The sequence below is a fragment of the Salmo salar genome, chromosome 15, assembly GCF_965601325.2.
Source record: "Salmo salar chromosome 15, fSalSal1, whole genome shotgun sequence".
Lineage (NCBI taxonomy): Eukaryota > Metazoa > Chordata > Actinopteri > Salmoniformes > Salmonidae > Salmo > Salmo salar.
This window is the reverse complement of record NC_138305.1, coordinates 111,010,824-111,033,539: the sequence shown is the minus strand read 5'-3', so window position 1 is coordinate 111,033,539 and position 22,716 is coordinate 111,010,824. Positions and strand designations below refer to the sequence as shown.

At 44.9% G+C, this 22,716-nt stretch overlaps 1 protein-coding gene across 4 annotated transcripts in view; it reads left to right on the top strand.

Moving 5' to 3' along the window:
• magixa (MAGI family member, X-linked a) overlaps positions 1-22,716 on the top strand; it is a 138,729-nt gene that overhangs the window by 20,873 nt on the left and 95,140 nt on the right. For all 4 annotated transcript variants that reach the window (XM_082962275.1, XM_082962274.1, XM_082962273.1 and 1 more), the window contains exons 2-5: positions 6,484-6,773; positions 13,695-13,811; positions 20,523-20,642; positions 22,288-22,461. In XM_082962275.1, coding sequence (XP_082818401.1) covers positions 6,494-6,773; positions 13,695-13,811; positions 20,523-20,642; positions 22,288-22,461 — 691 coding nt within the window. In that variant the 5' untranslated portion in view covers positions 6,484-6,493. The remainder of the gene's footprint in view (positions 1-6,483; positions 6,774-13,694; positions 13,812-20,522; positions 20,643-22,287; positions 22,462-22,716) is intronic.

The window sequence follows — 22,716 nt, the reverse complement described above, 5'->3', positions numbered from 1 at the left end:
ACTACTTTAGACCAGGGCCCTGGTCAAAAGTAGTGCACTAAATAGGAAATACTGTAGGATGCCATTTGGGATGCATGATAGGTCCTTTTATCTCTGATTGAAATGAGATAATCCACTTACAAGCAAGTCGCTCAGCAATCCAATCACATCTGCTTTAGCAGGACATGCATATCATGCTTTGGTGCCGGTGCTGTGGGGGGGAATAGTTAGAGATGTGTATCTGGGTTCTAGATATGTAACCAGGTTCTAGATATGTAACCGGGTTCTAGATATGTAACCGGGTTCTAGATATGTATCCGGGTTCTAGATATGTAACCGGGTTCTAGATATGTAACCGGGTTCTAGATATGTAACCGGGTTCTAGATATGTAACCAGGCTCTAGATATGTAATCAGGTTCTAGATATGTAACCAGGTTCTAGATATGTAACCAGGTTCTAGACATGTAACCAGGTTCTAGATATGTAACCGGGTTCTAGATATGTAACCGGGTTCTAGATATGTAACCAGGTTCTAGATATGTAACCAGGTTCTAGATATGGGGCACATTTTAATACCTGTTGTATGAGATAGACATCTAATCGTCCTCCTGGATGATTCTGTATCATCCCTTATCAGATATGAATACCTGATATCTGTCAGGTCCCAAATGGCAACCTGTTACCTTTATAGTTCACCACTACCCAGACACCACTGTTCTCTTTAGGACGACGACACCACTGTTCTCTTCAGGATGACGACACCACTGTTCTCTTTAGGATGACGACACCACTGTTCTCTTTAGGATGACTGGTATCTGACACCACTGTTCTCTTTAGGATGACTGGTATCTGACACCACTGTTCTCCTCAGGATGACTGGTATCTGACACCACTGTTCTCTTTAGGATGACTGGTATCTGACACCACTGTTCTCTTTAGGATGACTGGTATCTGACACCACTGTTCTCTTTAGGATGACGACACCACTGTTCTCTTTAGGATGACTGGTATCTGACACCACTGTTCTCCTCAGGATGACTGGTATCTGACACCACTGTTCTCCTCAGGATGACTGGTATCTGACACCACTGTTCTCCTCAGGATGACTGGTATCTGACACCACTGTTCTCTTTAGGATGACTGGTATCTGACACCACTGTTCTCTTTAGGATGACTGGTATCTGACACCACTGTTCTCCTCAGGATGACTGGTATCTGACACCACTGTTCTCCTCAGGATGACTGGTATCTGACACCACTGTTCTCTTTAGGATGACTGGTATCTGACACCACTGTTCTCCTCAGGATGACTGGTATCTGACACCACTGTTGTTTGCCTTCTTCTATAAAAGAGAGAGAGAGACAGAGAGAGAGAGAGACAGAGAGACGAGAGACAGAGAGAGAAACAGAGAGAGAGACAGAGAGAGAGAGAGAGAGAGAGAGAGAGACAGAGAGAGAAACAGAGACAGAGAGAGAGAGAGAGAGAGAGAGAGAGAGAGAGAGAGAGACAGAGAGAGAGAGAGAGAGACAGAGAGAGACAGAGAGAGAAACAGAGAGAGACAGAGAGAGAGAGAGACAGAGAGAGAGAGAGAGAGAGAGAGACAGAGAGAGAGACAGAGAGAGAGAGAGACAGAGAGAGAGAGAGAGAGAGAGAGACAGAGAGAGAGAGAGACAGAGAGAGAGAGAGAGAAAGAGGAGAGAGAGAGAGAGAGAGAGAGAGAGAGAGAGAGAGAGACAGAGAGAGAGAGACAGAGAGAGACAGAGAGAGACAGACAGAGAGAGAGACAGAGAGAGAGAGAGAGAGAGAGACAGAGAGAGAGAGAGAGACAGAGAGAGAGAGAGACAGAGAGAGAGAGAGAGAAAGAGAAGAGAGAGAGAGAGAGAGAGAGAGAGACAGAGAGAGAGACAGAGAGAGACAGAGAGAGACAGAGAGAGAGAGAGACAGAGAGAGAGAGAGAGAGACAGAGAGAGAGAGAGAGAGAGAGACAGAGAGAGAGAGATGTTCCTGACACTAGATGAGTCTAAGTTCCTGGTCAGCGACAATAGGGAGAAAGACTGGCCATTCGGAGCTGTTGTCCCGGACACAGATTAAGCATTGTCCTAGACTAAAAATCATAATCAATGAATCTCCATTGAAATTGCTTTTTAATCCAGGACTATACTCAATCCTGGTATAGCCTAGAATACTCATGTGTCCCTAGTTGAACCAAAGGATTGACCTTGATCTCATGAAGTAAAACACTTTGCTGTGAGTGAATCATTTTATCAGTGGTGTGTGTTTCCATTGATGCCAAGGGAAGCCATGCTTCCCAAAATCTTTTACAAATAGAAACATGAAGAAGAAGAAAGAAAAAAAAATCTACAATAATTTATCTTTCATCTCTCTTGAGTTTCATACATTTCCCTTCAATTCGCAAGAGGCTGAATGTATCTCACAGGAGAAAGCGTCAGAGCGAGGGAAACAGCGCCCCTCTGTCTCTCTATGTGTAGGACATCTATCTGATGCTGTCTGGTCAAAACGAGTATGACATTGTTTCTGCCCGTAGCGTTAGAAGGCAAGGGAAGCCGGCGAGAATCTGGCCTCCCTTCATAACAAGCATTTAGCTACACTCGCAATAACATCTGCTAACCATGTGTATGTGACCAATAACATTTGATTCGATAACATTTTTACTTTTTTTATTTTGCTAATCAGCGTCGAGCTCAACTGCGAATGGTCCTGGCACACCAAAAAAAAAAAAAATAATGTCAAGGGAATCCAGCTTGCATTTGGCATCAGTCCCACCAAATCTCATTGAGAGTATACGTCATGGACTGTAAAACTTGAATTGTTAAACTTGGACTTGTGGTTTTACTTAATTCTCTGTACTGGCCAATGAATATAACTGTGATTCTGATCCAACTATTAATTCATACATTGTTGCGCCCCCATGGCCTGAGAGGATGGAAGTTCAATATGTAGGTAGATGTCGAAGGCTAATGTTAACCTCTACGGGATTGGTGTCGGTTGAGCTAACGTAGGCTAATGCGATTAGCATAATGTTGTAAGTAACACAAACATTTCCCAGGACATAGACATATCTGATATGGGCAGAAAGCTTAAATTGTTATTAATCTAACTGCACTGTCCAATTTAAACTAGCTATTACAGTGAAATAATACCATGCTATTATTTGAGAAGAGAGCACAGTTATGAACTTGAAAATGTATCAATAAAGCAATTAGGCACATTTGGGCAGAATTAATACACCATTTTGCAACAGAAATGCAATGGTTCAATGGATTAGTCTAAAACTTTGCACATACACTGCTGCCATCTAGTGGCCAAAATCTAAATTGTGCCTAAACTGGAATAATACATTATGGCCTTTCTCTTGTATTTCAAAGATGATGGAACAAAAAGATATACAAAATATTCATGTTTTTTTTCTTTGTATTATCTTAGGCCAGATCTATTGTGTTATATATCTATTGTGTTCTCCTACATTAATTTCACATGTCCACAAACTTCAACGTGTTTCCTTTCAAATGGCATCAAGAGTATGCAGATCCTTGCTTCAGGTCCTGAGCTACAGGCAGTTAGATTTGGGTACGTGATTTTAAGCAAAGATTTGGAAAAAAGGGTCCGATCCTTAGCAAACGTTGCCCATGAATGGAAGTTAGGCTAGCGAAGTAGGACAACACAAAATACAAGCGTGTACTGTATGACAGAGTGATGGACCGTGTACTGTATAACAGAGTGATAGACTGTATGACAGAGTGATGGACCGTGTACTGTATAACAGAGTGATAGACCGTGTACTGTATAACAGAGTGATAGACCGTGTACTGCATAACAGAGTGATAGACTGTGTACTGTATAACAGAGTGATAGACCGTGTACTGTATAACAGAGTGATAGACCGTGTACTGTATAACAGAGTGATAGACTGTATAACAGTGATAGACAGTGTACTGTATAACAGAGTGATAGACCGTGTACTGTATAACAGAGTGATAGACCGTGTACTGTATAACAGAGTGATAGACCGTGTACTGTATGACAGAGTGATAGACCGTGTACTGTATAACAGAGTGATAGACCGTGTACTGTAATAACAGAGTGATAGACCGTGTACTGTATAACAGAGTGATAGACCGTGTACTGTATAACAGAGTGATAGACCGTGTACTGTATAACAGAGTGATAGACCGTGTACTGTATGACAGAGTGATAGACCGTGTACTGTATAACAGAGTGATAGACCGTGTACTGTATAACAGAGTGATAGACCGTGTACTCCATAACAGAGTGATAGACCGTGTACTGTATAACAGAGTGATAATAACAGAATTCACTGGACAGAGGTTGCTATCTGGTTTTGTGATAAAAACTAATTTGTGGTTGAGTTTATTCATACTCCGCTACTGTAGATTAGAGGGTTTTGTGTGTAATGTTCACTTTGCAGGGATTAGATCTCCACCAAATCAAATCAAATAAAACTTTGTCACATGCGCCGAATACAATAAGTGTAGACTTCACCGTGAAACGCTTACTTACAAGCCCTTAACCAACAGTGTAGATCAAGAAGAGTTAAAAAAATATTTACCAAATAAACTAAAGTTAAAAATTATAAAAAGTAACACAATAACATAACAGTAACGAGGCTATATACAGGGTATTACGGTACAGAGTCAATGTGGAGGCTATATACAGGGTATTACGGTACAGAGTCAATGTGGAGGCTATATACAGGGTATTACGGTACAGAGTCAATGTGGAGACTATATACAGGGGGTACCGGTACAGAGTCAATGTGGAGGCTATATACAGGGGCTACCGGTACAGAGTCAATGTGGAGGCTATATACAGGGGGTACCGGTACAGAGTCAATGTGGAGACTATATACAGGGGGTACCGGTACAGAGTCAATGTGGAGGCTATATACAGGGGGTACCGGTACAGAGTCAATGTGGAGGCTATATACAGGGGGTACCGGTACAGAGTCAATGTGGAGACTATATACAGGGGGTACCGGTACAGAGTCAATGTGGAGACTATATACAGGGGCTACCGGTACAGAGTCAATGTGGAGGCTATATACAGGGGCTACCGGTACAGAGTCAATGTGGAGGCTATATACAGGGGGTACCGGTACAGAGTCAATGTGGAGGCTATATACAGGGGGTACCGGTACCAAGTCAATGTGGAGGCTATATACAGGGGGGTACCGGTACAGAGTCAATGTGGAGGCTATATACAGGGGGTACCGGTACAGAGTCAATGTGGAGGCTATATACAGGGGGTACCGGTACAGAGTCAATGTTGAGTTTATTCATACTCCGCTACTGTAGATTAGAGGGTTTTGGGGATACAGGTTAGTTGAGGTAATTTGTACTAAATCATCATAGGTTGTCATTGCTTCTTAGCTCCAGAGACACTGACTGATTATTGCTCCTGCTGTATTTTTTGTAATTTGTAATTTTACTGTATTTAAATAGTGTATTCATCATTCAACACCTTGCATACCTTCATCCATATTTAATTCAGTTTGATTACTCCTGTTTGTCTATCAGTTTAGCTCAGGCTGTGTTGAGCCCATCTGCTATGTGACATGAATTAGGCACACCGCCGTCACTCAGTATCTGTGCCGTGTCTGTGTCCAGGGGGGGAACTGATAAAAATATTCTGAATATGGAAACTTGCAACTCATCGAGAGGTTCGAGGCTGCGGTGTTTACATGTTGAATCACCAGGAAATGAATTTAAAAAAAAATGTTGGCTGATTAGATTGGGTGGTCAGAGGCTATAGATGGTCACCATCTATCTGTTTTCATGGGTCTGTTTTCATGGGTCTGTTTTCATGGGTCTGTTTTCATGGGTCTGTTTTCAAGGGTCTGTTTTCATGGGTCTGTTTTCATGGGTCTGTTTTCATGGGTCTGTTTTCACGGGTCTGTCTTCATGGTTCTGTTTTCATGGCTCTGTCTTCATGGTTCTCTTTTCATGGGTCTGTTTTCATGGGTCTGTTTTCATGGGTCTATTTTCATGGGTCTGTTTTCATGGGTCTGTTTTCATGGGTCTGTTTTCAAGGGTCTGTTTTCATGGGTCTGTTTTCAAGGGTCTGTTTTCATGGGTCTGTTTTCATGGGTCTGTTTTCATGGGTCTGTCTTCATGGTTCTATTTTCATGGTTCTGTTTTCATGGTTCTGTTTTCATGGCTCTGTCTTCATGGTTCTCTTTTCATGGGTCTGTTTTCATGGTTCTCTTTTCATGGGTCTGTTTTCATGGGTCTGTTTTCATGGGTCTGTTTTCACGGGTCTGTTTTCAATGGGTCTGTTTTCACGGGTCTGTTTTCAAGATTCTGTTTTCATGGTTCTGTTTTCCCCACTCATGTGGTGTTGTTACCATCCCTGTGGCCTGTGCTATTCTGTTCTAGCTCTACTACCATGTCTAAGGCCACAGCTCCCTGTGCTATCCTTTGTACGATGTATTGACCATGTCTGTGCTGTCTTGTGTCTCTTCCAGGTCTGCCACCATGTCTAAGGCCACAGTGAAGAAGCTGCACTGGCGTTCCAAAGTGCAGGAGAGTTTTGTTCCCCTGGGGGGTGGGTCTGGGGAGCTGGGTGTGGCCATCGGGGGCGGGGCTGACTACGGAGAGTTCCCATTCGTCACAGCAGCGCCGGGAGGCGGGGCCACAGTGGGTGACGTCATACTGGAGATCGGGGGTACGCCCGTCCTGGGCATGACACTTGGAGACGTGAGAGGGGTCCTCAACTCATGCCCCCATCCCATACGCATTAAAACTGTCTCGCCAGGTACACACACACACACACACACGCACACACACACACACACACACACACACACACACACACACACACACACACACACACACACACACACACACACACACACACACACACACACACACACACACACACACACACACGCACACACACACACACACACACACACACACACACACACACACACCAACCGGGAACTAGACAAAACCTCCAAAGGACCATGACACAACGTCCCAAGAATGTCCTTAAAACGACCCTGCGGTATGTCCCTGGGACCAACCGGGAACTAGACGTTGTGTCGAGGGACCATAACTCAACGTTCTGACCGTTTTAGTGGACCTCTTGGGGACGTCCTAACCACTTATTATCGTTTGCAGGGTAGTAAAATGAAAGTCCTGAGGTGGTCCTAAAAAAGTTGTGACATGGTCCTCAGTGACGTCTTGGGAACTTACAGGGAACAAGACAAAGGTCCTACAGCTTTGGACCGTCATGCAATGTGCTGAGGACTAGTAAAATGAATGTCCTGAGGACTAGTAAAATGAATGTCCTGAGGACTAGTAAAATGAATGTCCTGAGGACTAGTAAAATGAATGTCCTGAAGACTAGTAAAATGAATGTCCTGACGACTAGTAAAATGAATGTCCTGAGGACTAGTAAAATGAATGTCCTGAGGACTAGTAAAATGAATGTCCTGAGGACTAGTAAAATGAATGTCCTGAGGACTAGTAAAATGATAGTCCTGAGGACTAGTAAAATGAATGTCCTGATGACTAGTAAAATGAATGTCCTGAGGACTAGTAAAATGAAAGTCCTGAGGACTAGTAAAATGAAAGTCCTGAGGACTAGTAAAATGAATGTCCTGAGGACTAGTAAAATGAATGTCCTGAGGACTAGTAAAATGAATGTCCTGAAGACTAGTAAAATGAATGTCCTGAGGACTAGTAAAATGAATGTCCTGAGGACTAGTAAAATGAATGTCCTGAGGACTAGTAAAATGAAAGTCCTGGGGACTAGTAAAATGAATGTCCTGGGGCCTCATTTATAAACTGTGCATACATTCAAAATATACCCAAAAAATGTGTGGCGACACTTTTCATGCAAAAGTTGGTATTTATGAAAATGTATTTAACTTCACGTGAAATGTAACTATATATGGAAGAGGAGCTACTAGGTAAAGGACAATTCCAATAAGTCAGTCAATTCAGGAAGTAAACTTAAATTACAATTTAATAATTGAAATGTTCTTTTTTATTTTCAATGACTTCTAGAAAAACCAAAAAGGAGAAGCTATTTATTTCAAATGTTTTTTTTGTTGTTTTTTTTCTCTCTACGAATGTTTTATTCAAATGCCTTCCTGAATTGACTGATTTCAATTCAGATTGACCCCAAACCTGCTAGCTTCTAGCCTCTGACTTCAATTCAGATTGACCCCAAACCTGCTAGCTTCTAGCCTCTGAATTCAATTCAGATTGACCCTAAACCTGCTAGCTTCTAGCCTCTGACTTCAATTCAGATTGACCCTAAACCTGCTAGCTTCTAGCCTCTGACTTCAATTCAGATTGACCCTAAACCTGCTAGCTTCTAGCCTCTGACTTCAATTCAGATTGACCCTAAACCTGCTAGCTTCTAGCCTCTGACTTCAATTCAGATTGACCCCAAACCTGCTAGCTTCTAGCCTCTGACTTCAATTCAGATTGACCCTAAACCTGCTAGCCTCTGACTTCAATTCAGATTGACCCTAAACCTGCTAGCCTCTGACTTCAATTCAGATTGACCCTAAACCTGCTAGCTTCTAGCCTCTGAATTCAATTCAGATTGACCCCAAACCTGCTAGCTTCTAGCCTCTGACTTCAATTCAGATTGACCCTAAACCTGCTAGCCTCTGACTTCAATTCAGATTGACCCCAAACCGGCTAGCTTCTAGCCTCTGACTTCAATTCAGATTGACCCCAAACCTGCTAGCTTCTAGCCTCTGACTTCAGTTCAGATTGACCCCAAACCTGCTAGCTTCTAGCCTCTGACTTCAATTCAGATTGACCCTAAACCTGCTAGTCTCTGACTTGAATTCAGATTGACCCTAAACCTGCTAGCTTCTAGCCTACAGTCCAGCCTGTGTAGTGAGTCGCCTGTGCTGTACCCAAACACTATTTGAAATCATTCCAAATACATTGAGCATTTGCTCTAGTGCGCCTGGAGTGCCAGATGTGCATGGTTTACCGTTTAAATTTTTGTTATTTTTAATTTTTAATTAATTTCACCTTTATTTAACCAGGCAGGCTAGTTGAGAACAAGTTCTCATTTGCAACTGCGACCGTGCCAAGATAAAGCAAAGCAGTGCGACACAAAAAACAACACAGAGTTACACATGGAATAAACAAGCGTACAGTCAATAACACAATAGAAAAAAAAGAAAGTCTATTTACAGTGTGTGCAAATGGCGTGAGGAGTTTTTATTGGTCCATTAAGCCAGGCAAGCTCAATCAAGCACATATAAAGTAATTGAAATCATTTGAACCCAGGACTGCGACTGTCTACTGGTCTACTGTCACTACTGTCTACTGTCTAGTCTACTGGTCTACTGCCACTAATGTCTACTGTCTACTGGTCTACTGCCACTAATGTCTACAGTCTACTGGTCTACTGCCACTAATGTCTACTGTCTACTGGTCTACTGTCTATTGTCACTAATGTCTACTGTCTACTGGTCTACTGTCTACCACTACTTGTCCTACTGTCTACTGCCTACCACTACTTGTCCTACTGTCTACAGCTCTACTGTTACTTGTCCTTCTGTTCTGTACTAGGTAGTGTATACTGTACTGTAGTAATCTATCTCTCTCTGTAGTAGGTAGTGTATACTGTACTGTAGTAATCTATCTCTCTCTGTAGTAGGTAGTGTGTACTGTACTGTACTAGGTAGTGTATACTGTACTGTAGTAATCTTGCTCTCTCTGTAGTAGGTAGTGTGTACTGTACTGTAGTAATCTATCTCTATCTGTAGTAGGTAGTGTGTACTGTACTGTAGTAATCTATCTCTCTCTGTAGTAGGTAGTGTATACTGTATTATAGTAATCTATCTCTCTCTGTAGTTGCTAAGTGAATGTGATGGTCTTTACTCTATTACTTAACCTCTGTGGTCTCCATGGAGACCAAGGATGTTGAGTAGGGTTGATCACTGTCAGAGACAGGAGGGGTGGAGGGGAGGAGGGGAGGGGAGGGGGGAGGGCAGAGGGAGGGGAGGGGAGAGTGGTGGGATTGAGGTTTGACTGTCAATGGAGGCTAGGAGAGAAAGGATGGGGTGAGGAGTGGACAGATAATTCAGACGGAGAGAGAGAGATATATAGGATGAAAGGAGGGGTCTGGAGGGATGGATGATACAGAGAGATAGAGTCAGAGAGAGAGAGAGAGACAGAGAGAGGTAGACAGGCGGACTGGGTGAAGGGACGGAGGATAGGCTTCCCCATCTGATCTACACAGTCCACTAATAAACAGCGGTGACCTGTCATTTTGGGTCATAAAGCAGTTGAAAGAATGAATTGATCAGGGAGGTAATGTCTCTATTTCAGGGCTCTCCAACCCTGTTCCTGGAGAGATACCCTCCTGTAGGTTTACACTCCAACCCTGTTCCTGGAGAGATACCCTCCTGTAGGTTTACACTCCAACCCTGTTCCTGGAGAGATACCCTCCTGTAGGTTTACACTCCAACCCTGTTCCCGGTTAGACTAGAATTAGGAAAATTAGGGTGCAGAAATGTTATGCTCTTAGTGTAACCTTTTTTTAACTAGGCAAGTCAGTTAAGAACAAATTCTTATTTACAATGATAGCCTAATCCCCATCAGGGGAATTGAACCCCGGTCTCCCGCAAACCCTACCCGCACGACATGGGGATTCATTAGCTAAAGAGGCCAGTACTGTACTCCCAACCTTTACGTTGTACAGCGACATATTTTCCGTTCCATCCTGACGGAAACCCAGAGGGTTTTTCGTTTTTCTTGGAATAGAAACACTATTAATCAAATGAATTAAGCAAGTACCAGTCAAAAGTTGGGACACACCTACTCATTCCAGGGTTTTTATTTATTTTTTACTATTTTCTACATTGTAAAATAATAGGGAAGACATCACAACTATGAAATAACACATATGGAATCAGTTTAGAACAAATTCTTATTTACAAGGACAGCCTACTACTTCCTCCCCGTCGGGGAATTGAACCCCGGTCTCCCGCGTGCCTGCATTCTCTAGTACAGCCATTATTGAAGGCTATCAAATGCTTCTCAGAGATGCCCTCTGGTGGTCAAACTAGCACTAACTGGCATTAATGGTACCAGTGTTTCTCACTAAAATAACATGTCATAGAATTCTGCGGCAACATGCAAGCAGTGCCGCAGTACGCTGCAACTTTTAAAGGAGGATCCACTATACCGTCCTATAGGTTTTAACTCCAACCCTGTTCCTGGAGAGATACCCTCCTGTAGGTTTACACTCCAACCCTGTTCCTGGAGAGATACCCTCCTGGAGGTTTACACTCCAACCCTGTTCCTGGAGAGATACCCTCCTGGAGGTTTACACTCCAACCCTGTTCCTGGAGAGATACCCTCCTGTAGGTTTACACTCCAACCCTGTTCCTGGAGAGATACCCTCCTGGAGGTTTACACTCCAACCCTGTTCCTGGAGAGATACCCTCCTGTAGGTTTACACTCCAACCCTGTTCCTGGAGAGATACCCTCCTGGAGGTTTACACTCCAACCCTGTTCCTGGAGAGATACCCTCCTGTAGGTTTACACTCCAACCCTGTTCCTGGAGAGATACCCTCCTGTAGGTTTACACTCCAACCCTGTTCCTGGAGAGATACCCTCCTGTAGGTTTACACTCCAACCCTGTTCCTGGAGAGATACCCTCCTGTAGGTTTACACTCCAACCCTGTTCCTGGAGAGATACCCTCCAGTAGGTTTACACTCCAACCCTGTTCCTGGAGAGATACCCTCCTGTAGGTTTACACTCCAACCCTGTTCCTGGTTAGACTAGAATGAGAAAATTAGGGTGCAGAAATGTTATGCTCTTAGTGTAACCTTTTTTTAACTAGGCAAGTCAGTTAAGAACAAATTCTTATTTACAATGATAGCCTAATCCCCATCAGGGGAATTGAACCCCGGTCTCCCGCAAACCCTACCCGCACGACATGGGGATTCATTAGCTAAAGAGGCCAGTACTGTACTCCCAACCTTTACGTTGTACAGCGACATATTTTCCGTTCCATCCTGACGTTCCATCGTTTTTCTTGGAATAGAAACACTATTAATCAAATGAATTAAGCAAGTACCAGTCAAAAGTTGGGACACACCTACTCATTCCAGGGTTTTTATTTATTTTTTACTATTTTCTACATTGTAAAATAATAGGGAAGACATCACAACTATGAAATAACACATATGGAATCAGTTTAGAACAAATTCTTATTTACAAGGACAGCCTACTACTTCCTCTCCGTCGGGGAATTGAACCCCGGTCTCCCGCGTGCCTGCATTCTCTAGTACAGCCATTATTGAAGGCTATCAAATGCTTCTCAGAGATGCCCTCTGGTGGTCAAACTAGCACTAACTGGCATTAATGGTACCAGTGTTTCTCACTAAAATAACATGTCATAGAATTCTGCGGCAACATGCAAGCAGTGCCGCAGTACGCTGCAACTTTTAAAGGAGGATCCACTATACCGTCCTATAGGTTTTAACTCCAACCCTGTTCCTGGAGAGATACCCTCCTGTAGGTTTACACTCCAACCCTGTTCCTGGAGAGATACCCTCCTGTAGGTTTAAACTCCAACCCTGTTCCTGGAGAGATACCCTCCTGTAGGTTTAAACTCCAACCCTGCTCCTGGAGAGATACCCTCCTGTAGGTTTAAACTCCAACCCTGTTCCTGGAGAGATACCCTCCTGTAGGTTTAAACTCCAACCCTGTTCCTGGAGAGATACCCTCCTGTAGGTTTAAACTCCAACCCTGTTCCTGGAGAGATACCCTCCTGTAGGTTTAAACTCCAACCCTGTTCCTGGAGAGATACCCTCCTGTAGGTTTACACTCCAACCCTGTTCCTGGAGAGAAACCCTCCTGCAGGTTTTAACTCCAACTCTAGTCTGGCTCAGCTGATTCTAATAATGAACTCTCCAGGAACAGGATTGTAGAGCTCTGTGTCTAGGCCGACTGTACATGCTGACCAAAGGGACATTGGGGAGAAGGAGGGTATTAGCGAAGGGAAAAGGCGTTGGACAGAAACAAATCAATATCACAAGATCTTTTACGCATAGGACGAGGGAGCTGAACACAGTTTAACGTTGTTTTGATGTTTGGTTCGGTTGTGATTTGGTCAGAAAATTTGGTTCAGTTTTGATAAGATTGAATTATTCTCATGTTTCTGTATGTTGTTTCACACTGTCCTGTCTCAGTGTGATGACACAGTCCAATGGTACGTGGAGGGAATAACACACACACACACACACACACACACACGCACACACACACACACACACACACACACACACACACACACACACACACACACACACTAATTCAGCCTGCAGCAGTGTAGGGACATAAAGAGGTCACTGTTACCAATGTGACTGTAATGCCTTAAATCCTTAAATGGCGCCTTCACACCATCTTTGGGTGTATTTGTGTGTCCTACACTACAGCTAGACAGACAGACAGACAGACAGACAGACAGACAGACAGACAGACAGACAGACAGACAGACAGACAGACAGACAGACAGACAGACAGACAAGACAGACTATCTTTTTTCATAGTGAGGTTTTGGCTAGTCCTCAGAGATATATACACAGTGCACGTCAGACCAGGGTAAAATACTTTACTAATCCTTTTTTGTTTATTGCTGACATCCGATAACATACAGTATGTCCTGTCTCTCTCGTGCAGGTTCCACTCTGTGTAAGGACCTGAGGCTGTACCTGAGCAAGTGTTTTACTCCAGGATCCATGGACAGCCAGCTCCAGCAGGTCATCAGGGAGAACCTGTACCTCCGAGCCGTCCCCTGTGAGTAGAACTACACACACACACACACACACACATCTCTCTGTGTACCTGTACCTCCGAGCCGTCCCCTGTGAGTAGAACTACACACACACACATATCTCTCTGTGTACCTGTACCTCCGAGCCGTCCCCTGTGAGTAGAACTACACACACACACACATCTCTCTGTGTACCTGTACCTCCGAGCCGTCCCCTGTGAGTAGAACTACACACACACACACATCTCTCTGTGTACCTGTACCTCCGAGCCGTCCCCTGTGAGTAGAACTACACACACACACATCTCTCTGTGTACCTGTACCTCCGAGCCGTCCCCTGTGAGTAGAACTACACACACACACACCTCTCTGTGTACCTGTACCTCCGAGCCGTCCCCTGTGAGTATAACTACACACACACACACCTCTCTGTGTACCTGTACCTCCGAGATGTCCCCTGTGAGTATAACTACACACACACACATCTCTCTGTGTACCTGTACCTCCGAGCCGTCCCCTGTGAGTAGAACTACACACACACACACACACATCTCTCTGTGTACCTGTACCTCCGAGATGTCCCCTGTGAGTATAACTACACACACACACACACACACACCTCTCTGTGTACCTGTACCTCTAAGCCGTCCCCTGTGAGTAGAACTACACACACACACACCTCTCTGTGTACCTGTACCTCCGAGCCGTCCCCTGTGAGTAGAACTACACACACACACACACACATCTCTCTGTGTACCTGTACCTCCGAGATGTCCCCTGTGAGTATAACTACACACACACACATCTCTCTGTGTACCTGTACCTCCGAGCCGTCCCCTGTGAGTAGAACTACACACACACACACACACACACATCTCTCTGTGTACCTGTACCTCCGAGATGTCCCCTGTGAGTATAACTACACACACACACACACACACACCTCTCTGTGTACCTGTACCTCTAAGCCGTCCCCTGTGAGTAGAACTACACACACACACATCTCTCTGTGTACCTGTACCTCTAAGCCGTCCCCTGTGAGTAGAACTACACACACACACACCTCTCTGTGTACCTGTACCTCCGAGCCGTCCCCTGTGAGTAGAACTACACACACACACACCTCTCTGTGTACCTGTACCTCCGAGCCGTCCCCTGTGAGTAGCAATGTGATAGCTATAACTATAACTACACATGCACCTCTAAGCTGTCCCCACTCACACCCTCCACCCCTTCCACCCTACACTCACACCCTCCACCCCTTCCACCCTACACACACACACACACACACACACACACACACACACACACACCCTCCAACCCTTCCACCCTACACACACACACTACCTCCACCCCCTCCACCTATTCCACCCCTCCACCCATTCCACCCATTCCACCCCCTCGACCCCCTCCACCCCCTCCACCCATTCCACCCCTCCACCCATTCCACCCATTCCACTCATTCACCCCCTCCACCCATTCCACCCATTCACCCCCTCCACCCATTCCGCCCCCTCCACCCATTCCGCCCCCTCCACCCATTCACCCCCTCCACCCATTCCACCCATTCCACCCCTCCACCCATTCCACCCCTCCACCCCCTCCACCTATTCCACCCCCTCCACCCATTCCACCCCCTCCACCCATTCACCCCCTCCACCCATTCCACCCATTCCACCCCTCCACCCATTCCACCCATTCCACCCCTCCACCCATTCCACCCCTCCACCCATTCCACCCCTCCACCCATTCCACCCCTCCACCCATTCCACCCCCTCCACCCATTCCACCCCCTCCACCCCTCCACCCATTGCACACATTCCACCCCCTCCACCCCCTCCACCCATTCCACCCCCTCTACCCCCTCCACCCTCTCCAGCCCCTCCACCCATTCCACCCCTCCACCCATTCCACCCCCTCCACCCATTCCACCCCTCCACCCATTCCACCCCCTCCACCCCCTCCACCCATTCCACCCCTCCACCCCCTCCACCCATTCCACCCCTCCACCCATTCCACCCCCTCCACCCATTCCACCCCCTCCACCCATTCCACCCCCTCCACACAAACATCAAGCAGTGACACACACACACACGTACTCATGCACTTACAGATGTAGGATTTTAATTTGATCACCCTGTTGCAGGATCATTTGTAGTGTATTTGAGGTTTAAAATGGCTTCTTAAGTTTGTAATTTCCACTTTGAAATTTCAGACTTGTTTTTCCCTTACATAAAATGTATCAAAACCTACAAAAATGTCAATTAATTATAATCCACATAATAATTTAAATGTCTTGCTGCTGCAGGATAATGTTTCTGCTGTAGCAAACTGCCTCAAATTAAGATCCTACGTTTGTATAATCAGATCAACTCAATCACACATGATTACATAGGAAAACATACCTGCTAGCAAAAGAAAATCCCTGGTGTCATCATCTGAAAGAGAGCGCTGCCAGGCAGGCGGGTGCTGCTGATGTCTTCCTACCAGGCAGCCAGGTGCTGCTGGTATCTTGCTGCCAGGCAGCCAGGTGCTGCTGATGTCTTCCTACCAGGCAGGCTGGTGCTGCTGGTATCTTGCTGCCAGGCAGCCAGGTGCTGCTGATGTCTTGCTGCCAGGCAGGCGGGTGCTGCTGGTATCTTGCTGCTGGGCAGGCGGGTGCTGCTGATGTCTTCCTACCAGGCAGGCTGGTGCTGCTGGTATCTTGCTGCCAGGCAGCCAGGTGCTGCTGGTATCTTGCTGCCAGGCAGGCGGGTGCTGCTGATGTCTTGCTGCCAGGCAGCCAGGTGCTGCTGATGTCTTGCTGCCAGGCAGGCGGGTGCTGCTGGTATCTTGCTGCCAGGCAGGCGGGTGCTGCTGATGTCTTGCTGCCAGGCAGCCAGGTGCTGCTGATGTCTTGCTGCCAGGCAGCCAGGTGCTGCTGATGTCTTGCTGCCAGGCAGGCGGGTGCTGCTGATGTCTTGCTGCCAGGCAGCCAGGTGCTGCTGATGTCTTGCTGCCAGGCAGGCGGGTGCTGCTGGTATCTTGCTGCCAGGCAGGCGGGTGCTGCTGATGTCTTGCTGCCAGGCAGCCAGGTGCTGCTGATGTCTTGCTGCCAGGCAGCCAGGTGCTGCTGATGTCTTGCTGCCAGGCAGGCGGGTGCTGCTGATGTCTTGCTGCCAGGCAGCCAGGTGCTGCTGATGTCTTGCTGCCAGGCAGGCGGGTGCTGCTGGTATCTTGCTGCCAGGCAGGCGGGTGCTGCTGGTATCTTGCTGCCAGGCAGGCGGGTGCTGCTGATGTCTTGCTGCCAGGCAGGCGGGTGCTGCTGGTATCTTGCTGCCAGGCAGGCGGGTGCTGCTGGTATCTTGCTGCCAGGCAGGCGGGTGCTGCTGGTATCTTGCTGCCGGGCAGGCGGGTGCTGCTGGTATCTTGCTGCTGGGCAGGCGGGTGCTGCTGGTATCTTGCTGCCAGGCAGCCAGGTGCTGCTCTCATTCAAAAACACATCAGGAGAAGAAATAAAGAAAAATACGTGAATAGTTCAGGTGACTGACCTGTTTCTATAGCAACTGCCATCAGGCGTCAGGCCAGTGAGCTGATTCATTGTGACAGACTGCTGGTTTGTGTTTGGGCTGCATCCCAAATGGCAGCCTATTCCCTACATAGAGTAGTGCTTTTGATCAGGGTCCTGGTCTTATGTGTTGTGCACTACTGTATATAGTGTTCCATTTGGGATGCAGGTGTGTTCCCTCAACAAAATATTTCTCCTCCAGCCTCATGCCTACATGTCAACCACTATTCTACATGACTAATTTAGAGTTTGGATGCAATTTGCCGTTCATGTGAAATAACAGAGTATACAACGGCACAGTTGTATACTGTGAGCTTCGTTATTGAAACATTTTAAACCTGATAAAGGATTTGTTATTGATAGATTTTACACCTGATAAAGGCTTTGTTATTGATAGATTTTACACCGGATAAAGGATTTGTTATTGATAGATTTTACACCTGATAAAGGATTTGTTATTGATAGATTTTACACCGGATAAAGGATTTGTTATTGATAGATTTTACACCTGATAAAGGCTTTGTTATTGATAGACTTTACACCTGATAAAGGCTTTGTTATTGATAGATTTTACACCTGATAAAGGCTTTGTTATTGATAGGTTTTAAACCTGATAAAGTCTTTGTTATTGATAGATTTTACACCTGATAAAGGCTTTGTTATTGATAGATTTTACACCTGATAAAGGCTTTGTTATTAATAGATTTTAAACCTGATAAAGGATTTGTTATTGATAGATTTTACACCTGATAAAGGCTTTGTTATTGATAGGTTTTAAACCTGATAAAGTCTTTGTTATTGATAGATTTTACACCTGATAAAGGCTTTGTTATTGATAGGTTTTAAACCTGATAAAGTCTTTGTTATTGATAGATTTTACACCTGATAAAGGCTTTGTGATTGATAGATTTTACACCTGATAAAGGCTTTGTTATTGATAGATTTTAAACCTGATAAAGGATTTGTTATTGATAGATTTTACACCTGATAAAGGCTTTGTTATTGATAGATTTTAAACCTGATAAAGGATTTGTTATTGATAGACTTTACATCTGATAAAGGATTTGTTATTGATAGACTTTACACCTGATAAAAGCTTTGTCATTGATAGAATTTACACCTGATAAAGGCTTTGTCATGTAGCGTCGAAGAGGATGGCTGACGTTTTACATTTTCTTAACCAATTGTGTTATTTTTTTGGGGGTTGTTTGTAACTTATTTTTGTGCTTATTTTGTACATAATGTTGCTGCTACTGTCTCTTATGACCTGAAAATAACTTCTGGACATCAGAACAGCGATTACTCACCACAAACTGGAAGAAGCTGTTTCCTTTAACGAGTCTGACGAGAAAGATATACTGCTCTCCCAGGAACAGGCCCAGATCCCAGTCATTTGCGTGAAGAAAAGACGGAGCGAGAGAGGACGCAGATCGGGCTGCCTTCTGAGAATCCGTAGGCGAGCGAGTAAACTCCCACTGCCTTCCGTTCTACTTGCTAACATGCAATCATTGGAAAGTAAAATTGATGACCTATGATTAAAATTATTCTACCAACGGGACATTAAGAACTAATATCTTATGTATCACCGAGTCGTTGCTGAACAACGACACGGATAATATAGAGCTGGCTGGGGTTTCCGTGCAGCGGCAGAACAGATATGCTACGTCTGGTAAGACGAGGGGTGGGGGTGTGTGTCTTTTTGTCAATAACAGCTGGTGAGCGATGTCTAATATTAAAGAAGTCTTGAGGTATTGCTCGCCTGAGGTAGAGTACCACATGATAAGCTGTAGACCACACTATCTACCAAGAGAGTTCTCATCTATATTATTGGTAGCCATCTATTTACCACCACAGACCGATGCTGGCACTAAGACCGCTCTCAAACCAACTCTATAAGGCCATAAGCAAACAATAAAATGCTCACCCAGAAGCGGCGCTCCCAGTGGCCGGGGACGTTAATGCAGGCAAACTTAAATCTGTTTTACCAGATTTTTACTAGCATGTCACATGTGCACCCAGAGGAAAAAGAACTCTAGACCACCTTTACTCCACACACAGAGACACGTACAAAGCTCTCCCTCGCCCTCCATTTGGCAAATCTGACCATCATTCTATCCACCTGATTCCTGCTTACAAGCAAAAACGAAAGCAATAAATATAAGTGACTCGCTCAAAAACTAAAGCAATAAATATCAGTGACTCGCTCAAAATGAAAGTGGTCAGATGACGCGGATGCTACGCTACAGGACGATTTTGCTGCACAGACTGGAATATGTTCAGAGATGCATCCAATGGCATTGAGGAGTATATCACCTCGGTCATCAGCTTCATCGATAAGTGCATCGACGACCTCGTCCCCACAGTGACCGTACGTACATATCCAAACCAGAAGCCATGGATTACAGGAAACATCCTTGAATATGTTCCAGGATTTATCCAATGCCTCCCGGATACGATAACCTAGACATTTTCAACTTCTCCCTGACCGAGTCTGTAATACCTAAATGTTTCAAGCAGACCACCATAGTCCATTTGCCCAAGGAAGGGAAGGAAACCTGCTTAAATGACTACCGCACCATAGCACTCACGTCTGTAGCCATGAAGTGCTTTGAAAGGCTGATCATGACTCACATCAACACCATCATCCCAGAAACCCTGGACCCACTCCAATTCGCATACCGCCCCAACAGATCCACAGATGACGCAATCTCAATCACACTCCACACTGACCTTTCCCACCTGGACAAAAGGAACACCTATGTGAGAATGCTGTTCATTGAGTACAGCTCAGCATTCAATACCATAGTGCCCACAAAGCTCATCACTAAGCTAAGGACCCTGGGACTAATAGTGAATAGTTATGCACGCTCAAGTTTTCAGTTTTTTTGTCTTATTTTTGTTTGTTTAAATTTCAAAAATATTTTGCATCTTCAAAGTGGTAGGCATGTTGTGTAAATCAAATGATACAACCCCCCCCCAAAATATATTTTAATTCCAGGTTGTAAGACAACAAAATAGGAAAAATGCCAAGGGGGGGTGAATACTTTTGCAAGCCACTGTATGTATGCAACTGCTGGTATGATCAGACACCCTCGGGACGAAGAGATAACTATTACTTTGTCCTGTCCTTCTGTGTGTGTTAGGGTTCTAGCCCTACCTGTCCTAATGTTACCTGTCCCCCTTCCAGGTACGACCAGACAGCCTCGCGACGGGGAAATATCAGGGGTTGATTACAACTTTGTCTCCATAGAAGAGTTTTTTTCCCTGGAAGAGTCTGGAGCCCTGCTGGAGAGTGGCAAGTTCAAGGGTGAGTAGTAAAATGAGTACAGTATTCGGTAGTAAACTGAGTACAGTATTCGGTAGTAAACTGAGTACAGTATTCGGTAGTAAACTGAGTACAGTATTCGGTAGTAAACTGAGTACAGTATTCGGTAGTAAACTGAGTACAGTATTCGGTAGTAAACTGAGTACAGTATTCGGTAGTAAACTGAGTACAGTATTCGGTAGTAAACTGAGTACAGTATTCGGTAGTAAACTGAGTACAGTATTCGGTAGTAAACTGAGTACAGTATTCGGTAGTAAACTGAAAACAGTATTCGGTAGTAAACTGAAAACAGTATTCAGTACCGCTTGTCTTGTGATTTTTTTTATTTTTTACGGGCTCCATAAAATATTGGTGTAATTATTTCTGCAATTCAAATAGAAGACAAATGTTATCACAGCGAAAGTGTTTGGTGGTGGCTCTCTGAGAGACATGGAGAGAGAGAGAGAGAGAGAGAGAGAGAGAGAGAGAGAGAGAGAGAGAGAGAGAGAGAGAGAGAGAGAGAGAGAGAGAGAGAAAGAAAGAAAGAAAGAAAGTCAATTTAGATTTTTTTTATACCTTCAATGATGTCAGTGTTGGAACGTAACATTGTTTCTATTTTTTATGGGTGTGTGCGTGAGAGAGAGTGTGTGTGTGAGAGAGTGTGTGCGTGTGAGAGAGTGTGTGTGTGAGAGAGAGTGTGCGTGTGAGAGAGTGTGTGTGTGAGAGAGAGTGTGCGTGTGAGAGAGTGTGCGTGTGTGTGAGAGAGTGTGTGTGCGTGTGAGTGTGTGTGCGTGTGAGAGAGTGTGTGTGCGTGTGAGAGAGTGTGTGTGTGTGAGAGAGTGTGCGTGTGTGTTTGAGCGTATGTGAGAGAGAGTGTGTGTGTGTGAGAGAGAGTGCGTGTGTGTTTGAGCGTATGTGAGAGAGAGTGTGTGTGTGAGAGAGAGTGTGTGTGTGTGAGAGAGAGTGTGTGCGTGTGTGAGAGTGTGCGTGTGTGTTTGAGCGTATGTGAGAGAGAGTGTGTGTGTGTGAGAGAGAGTGTGTGATTCAGGATTAAAGAGGCTTTTCTCTCTAATCCCTATTCCTGTTTCCTGCTCTCTTCCCCCCTCTCTCGCTCTCTCTCTCTCTATCTCCTCACTGCCTTTTCTAATTCTCTCCATCCATACTTACAATGGTGACAACCACTCTGAAATATCCTCAGTAGGATGAATGTGACTGAAATAGAACCTTCATTTCCACAAGTTCCCCCAAAAATTTAAAATTGCTTTTAAATGTGCATTTATTCCACTTTATCTACTTATCCATTTGAAGTAGTGTATGTGTATGTGTATGTGTTTTTGCGAGTGTGTGTGTATGTGTGTGTGTGTGTGTGTGTGTGTTTTGCGTGTATGTGTGTGTGTTGCTCCAGATGCTTCATGCCTTAGACATTGGTCTTGTGATGTACTGTATGCTTTAATGTATTATTTTGTATCTAATGTAAATATTCACAAAGTTAAATCTTAAGTTTTATTTACACAATTTTTTTTTTTTTTTTTTGCAACTCTCAAATTCATACAGTTATGGGCTGGATCTTTTCCCCCGTCCACTTCTCCTTACTGATGGTTATTAAACACTGTTCCCTCTCCCTCTCCCTCTCTCTCTCTCATACCAGGTAACTACTACGGGACGCCCCGCCCAGTCCACATCGGTCCAGAGAGCCCACCAATCACGTACCAGGAACACCGGAACCTGCTCCGGAACTTCAGGACACGCAGCAAGTCGCTAAGCAACCTGGAGAAGGCTGTAGAGGAGGGGGAGAACAGTGAGGAAGATTCTGGACTGTCAGGTATAACTACATACAAGCACATATACATCTATTTATAAGGTAGTTATAAGGTCCCGTGTGGCTCAGTTGGTAGAGCATGGCGTTTGCAACGCCAGGGTTGTGGGTTCGATTCCCACGGGGGGGAAATAGGATGTCCCTCTGTCCCTGTCCCTCTGTCAGCCACAAATCCCTTTGCTTTCGATTCCAGTACAACTGGAGTTAATAGATAGAGTAGCTATGGTCTAATGTACCTTAGTGTAGTAGCAGCTAATACAT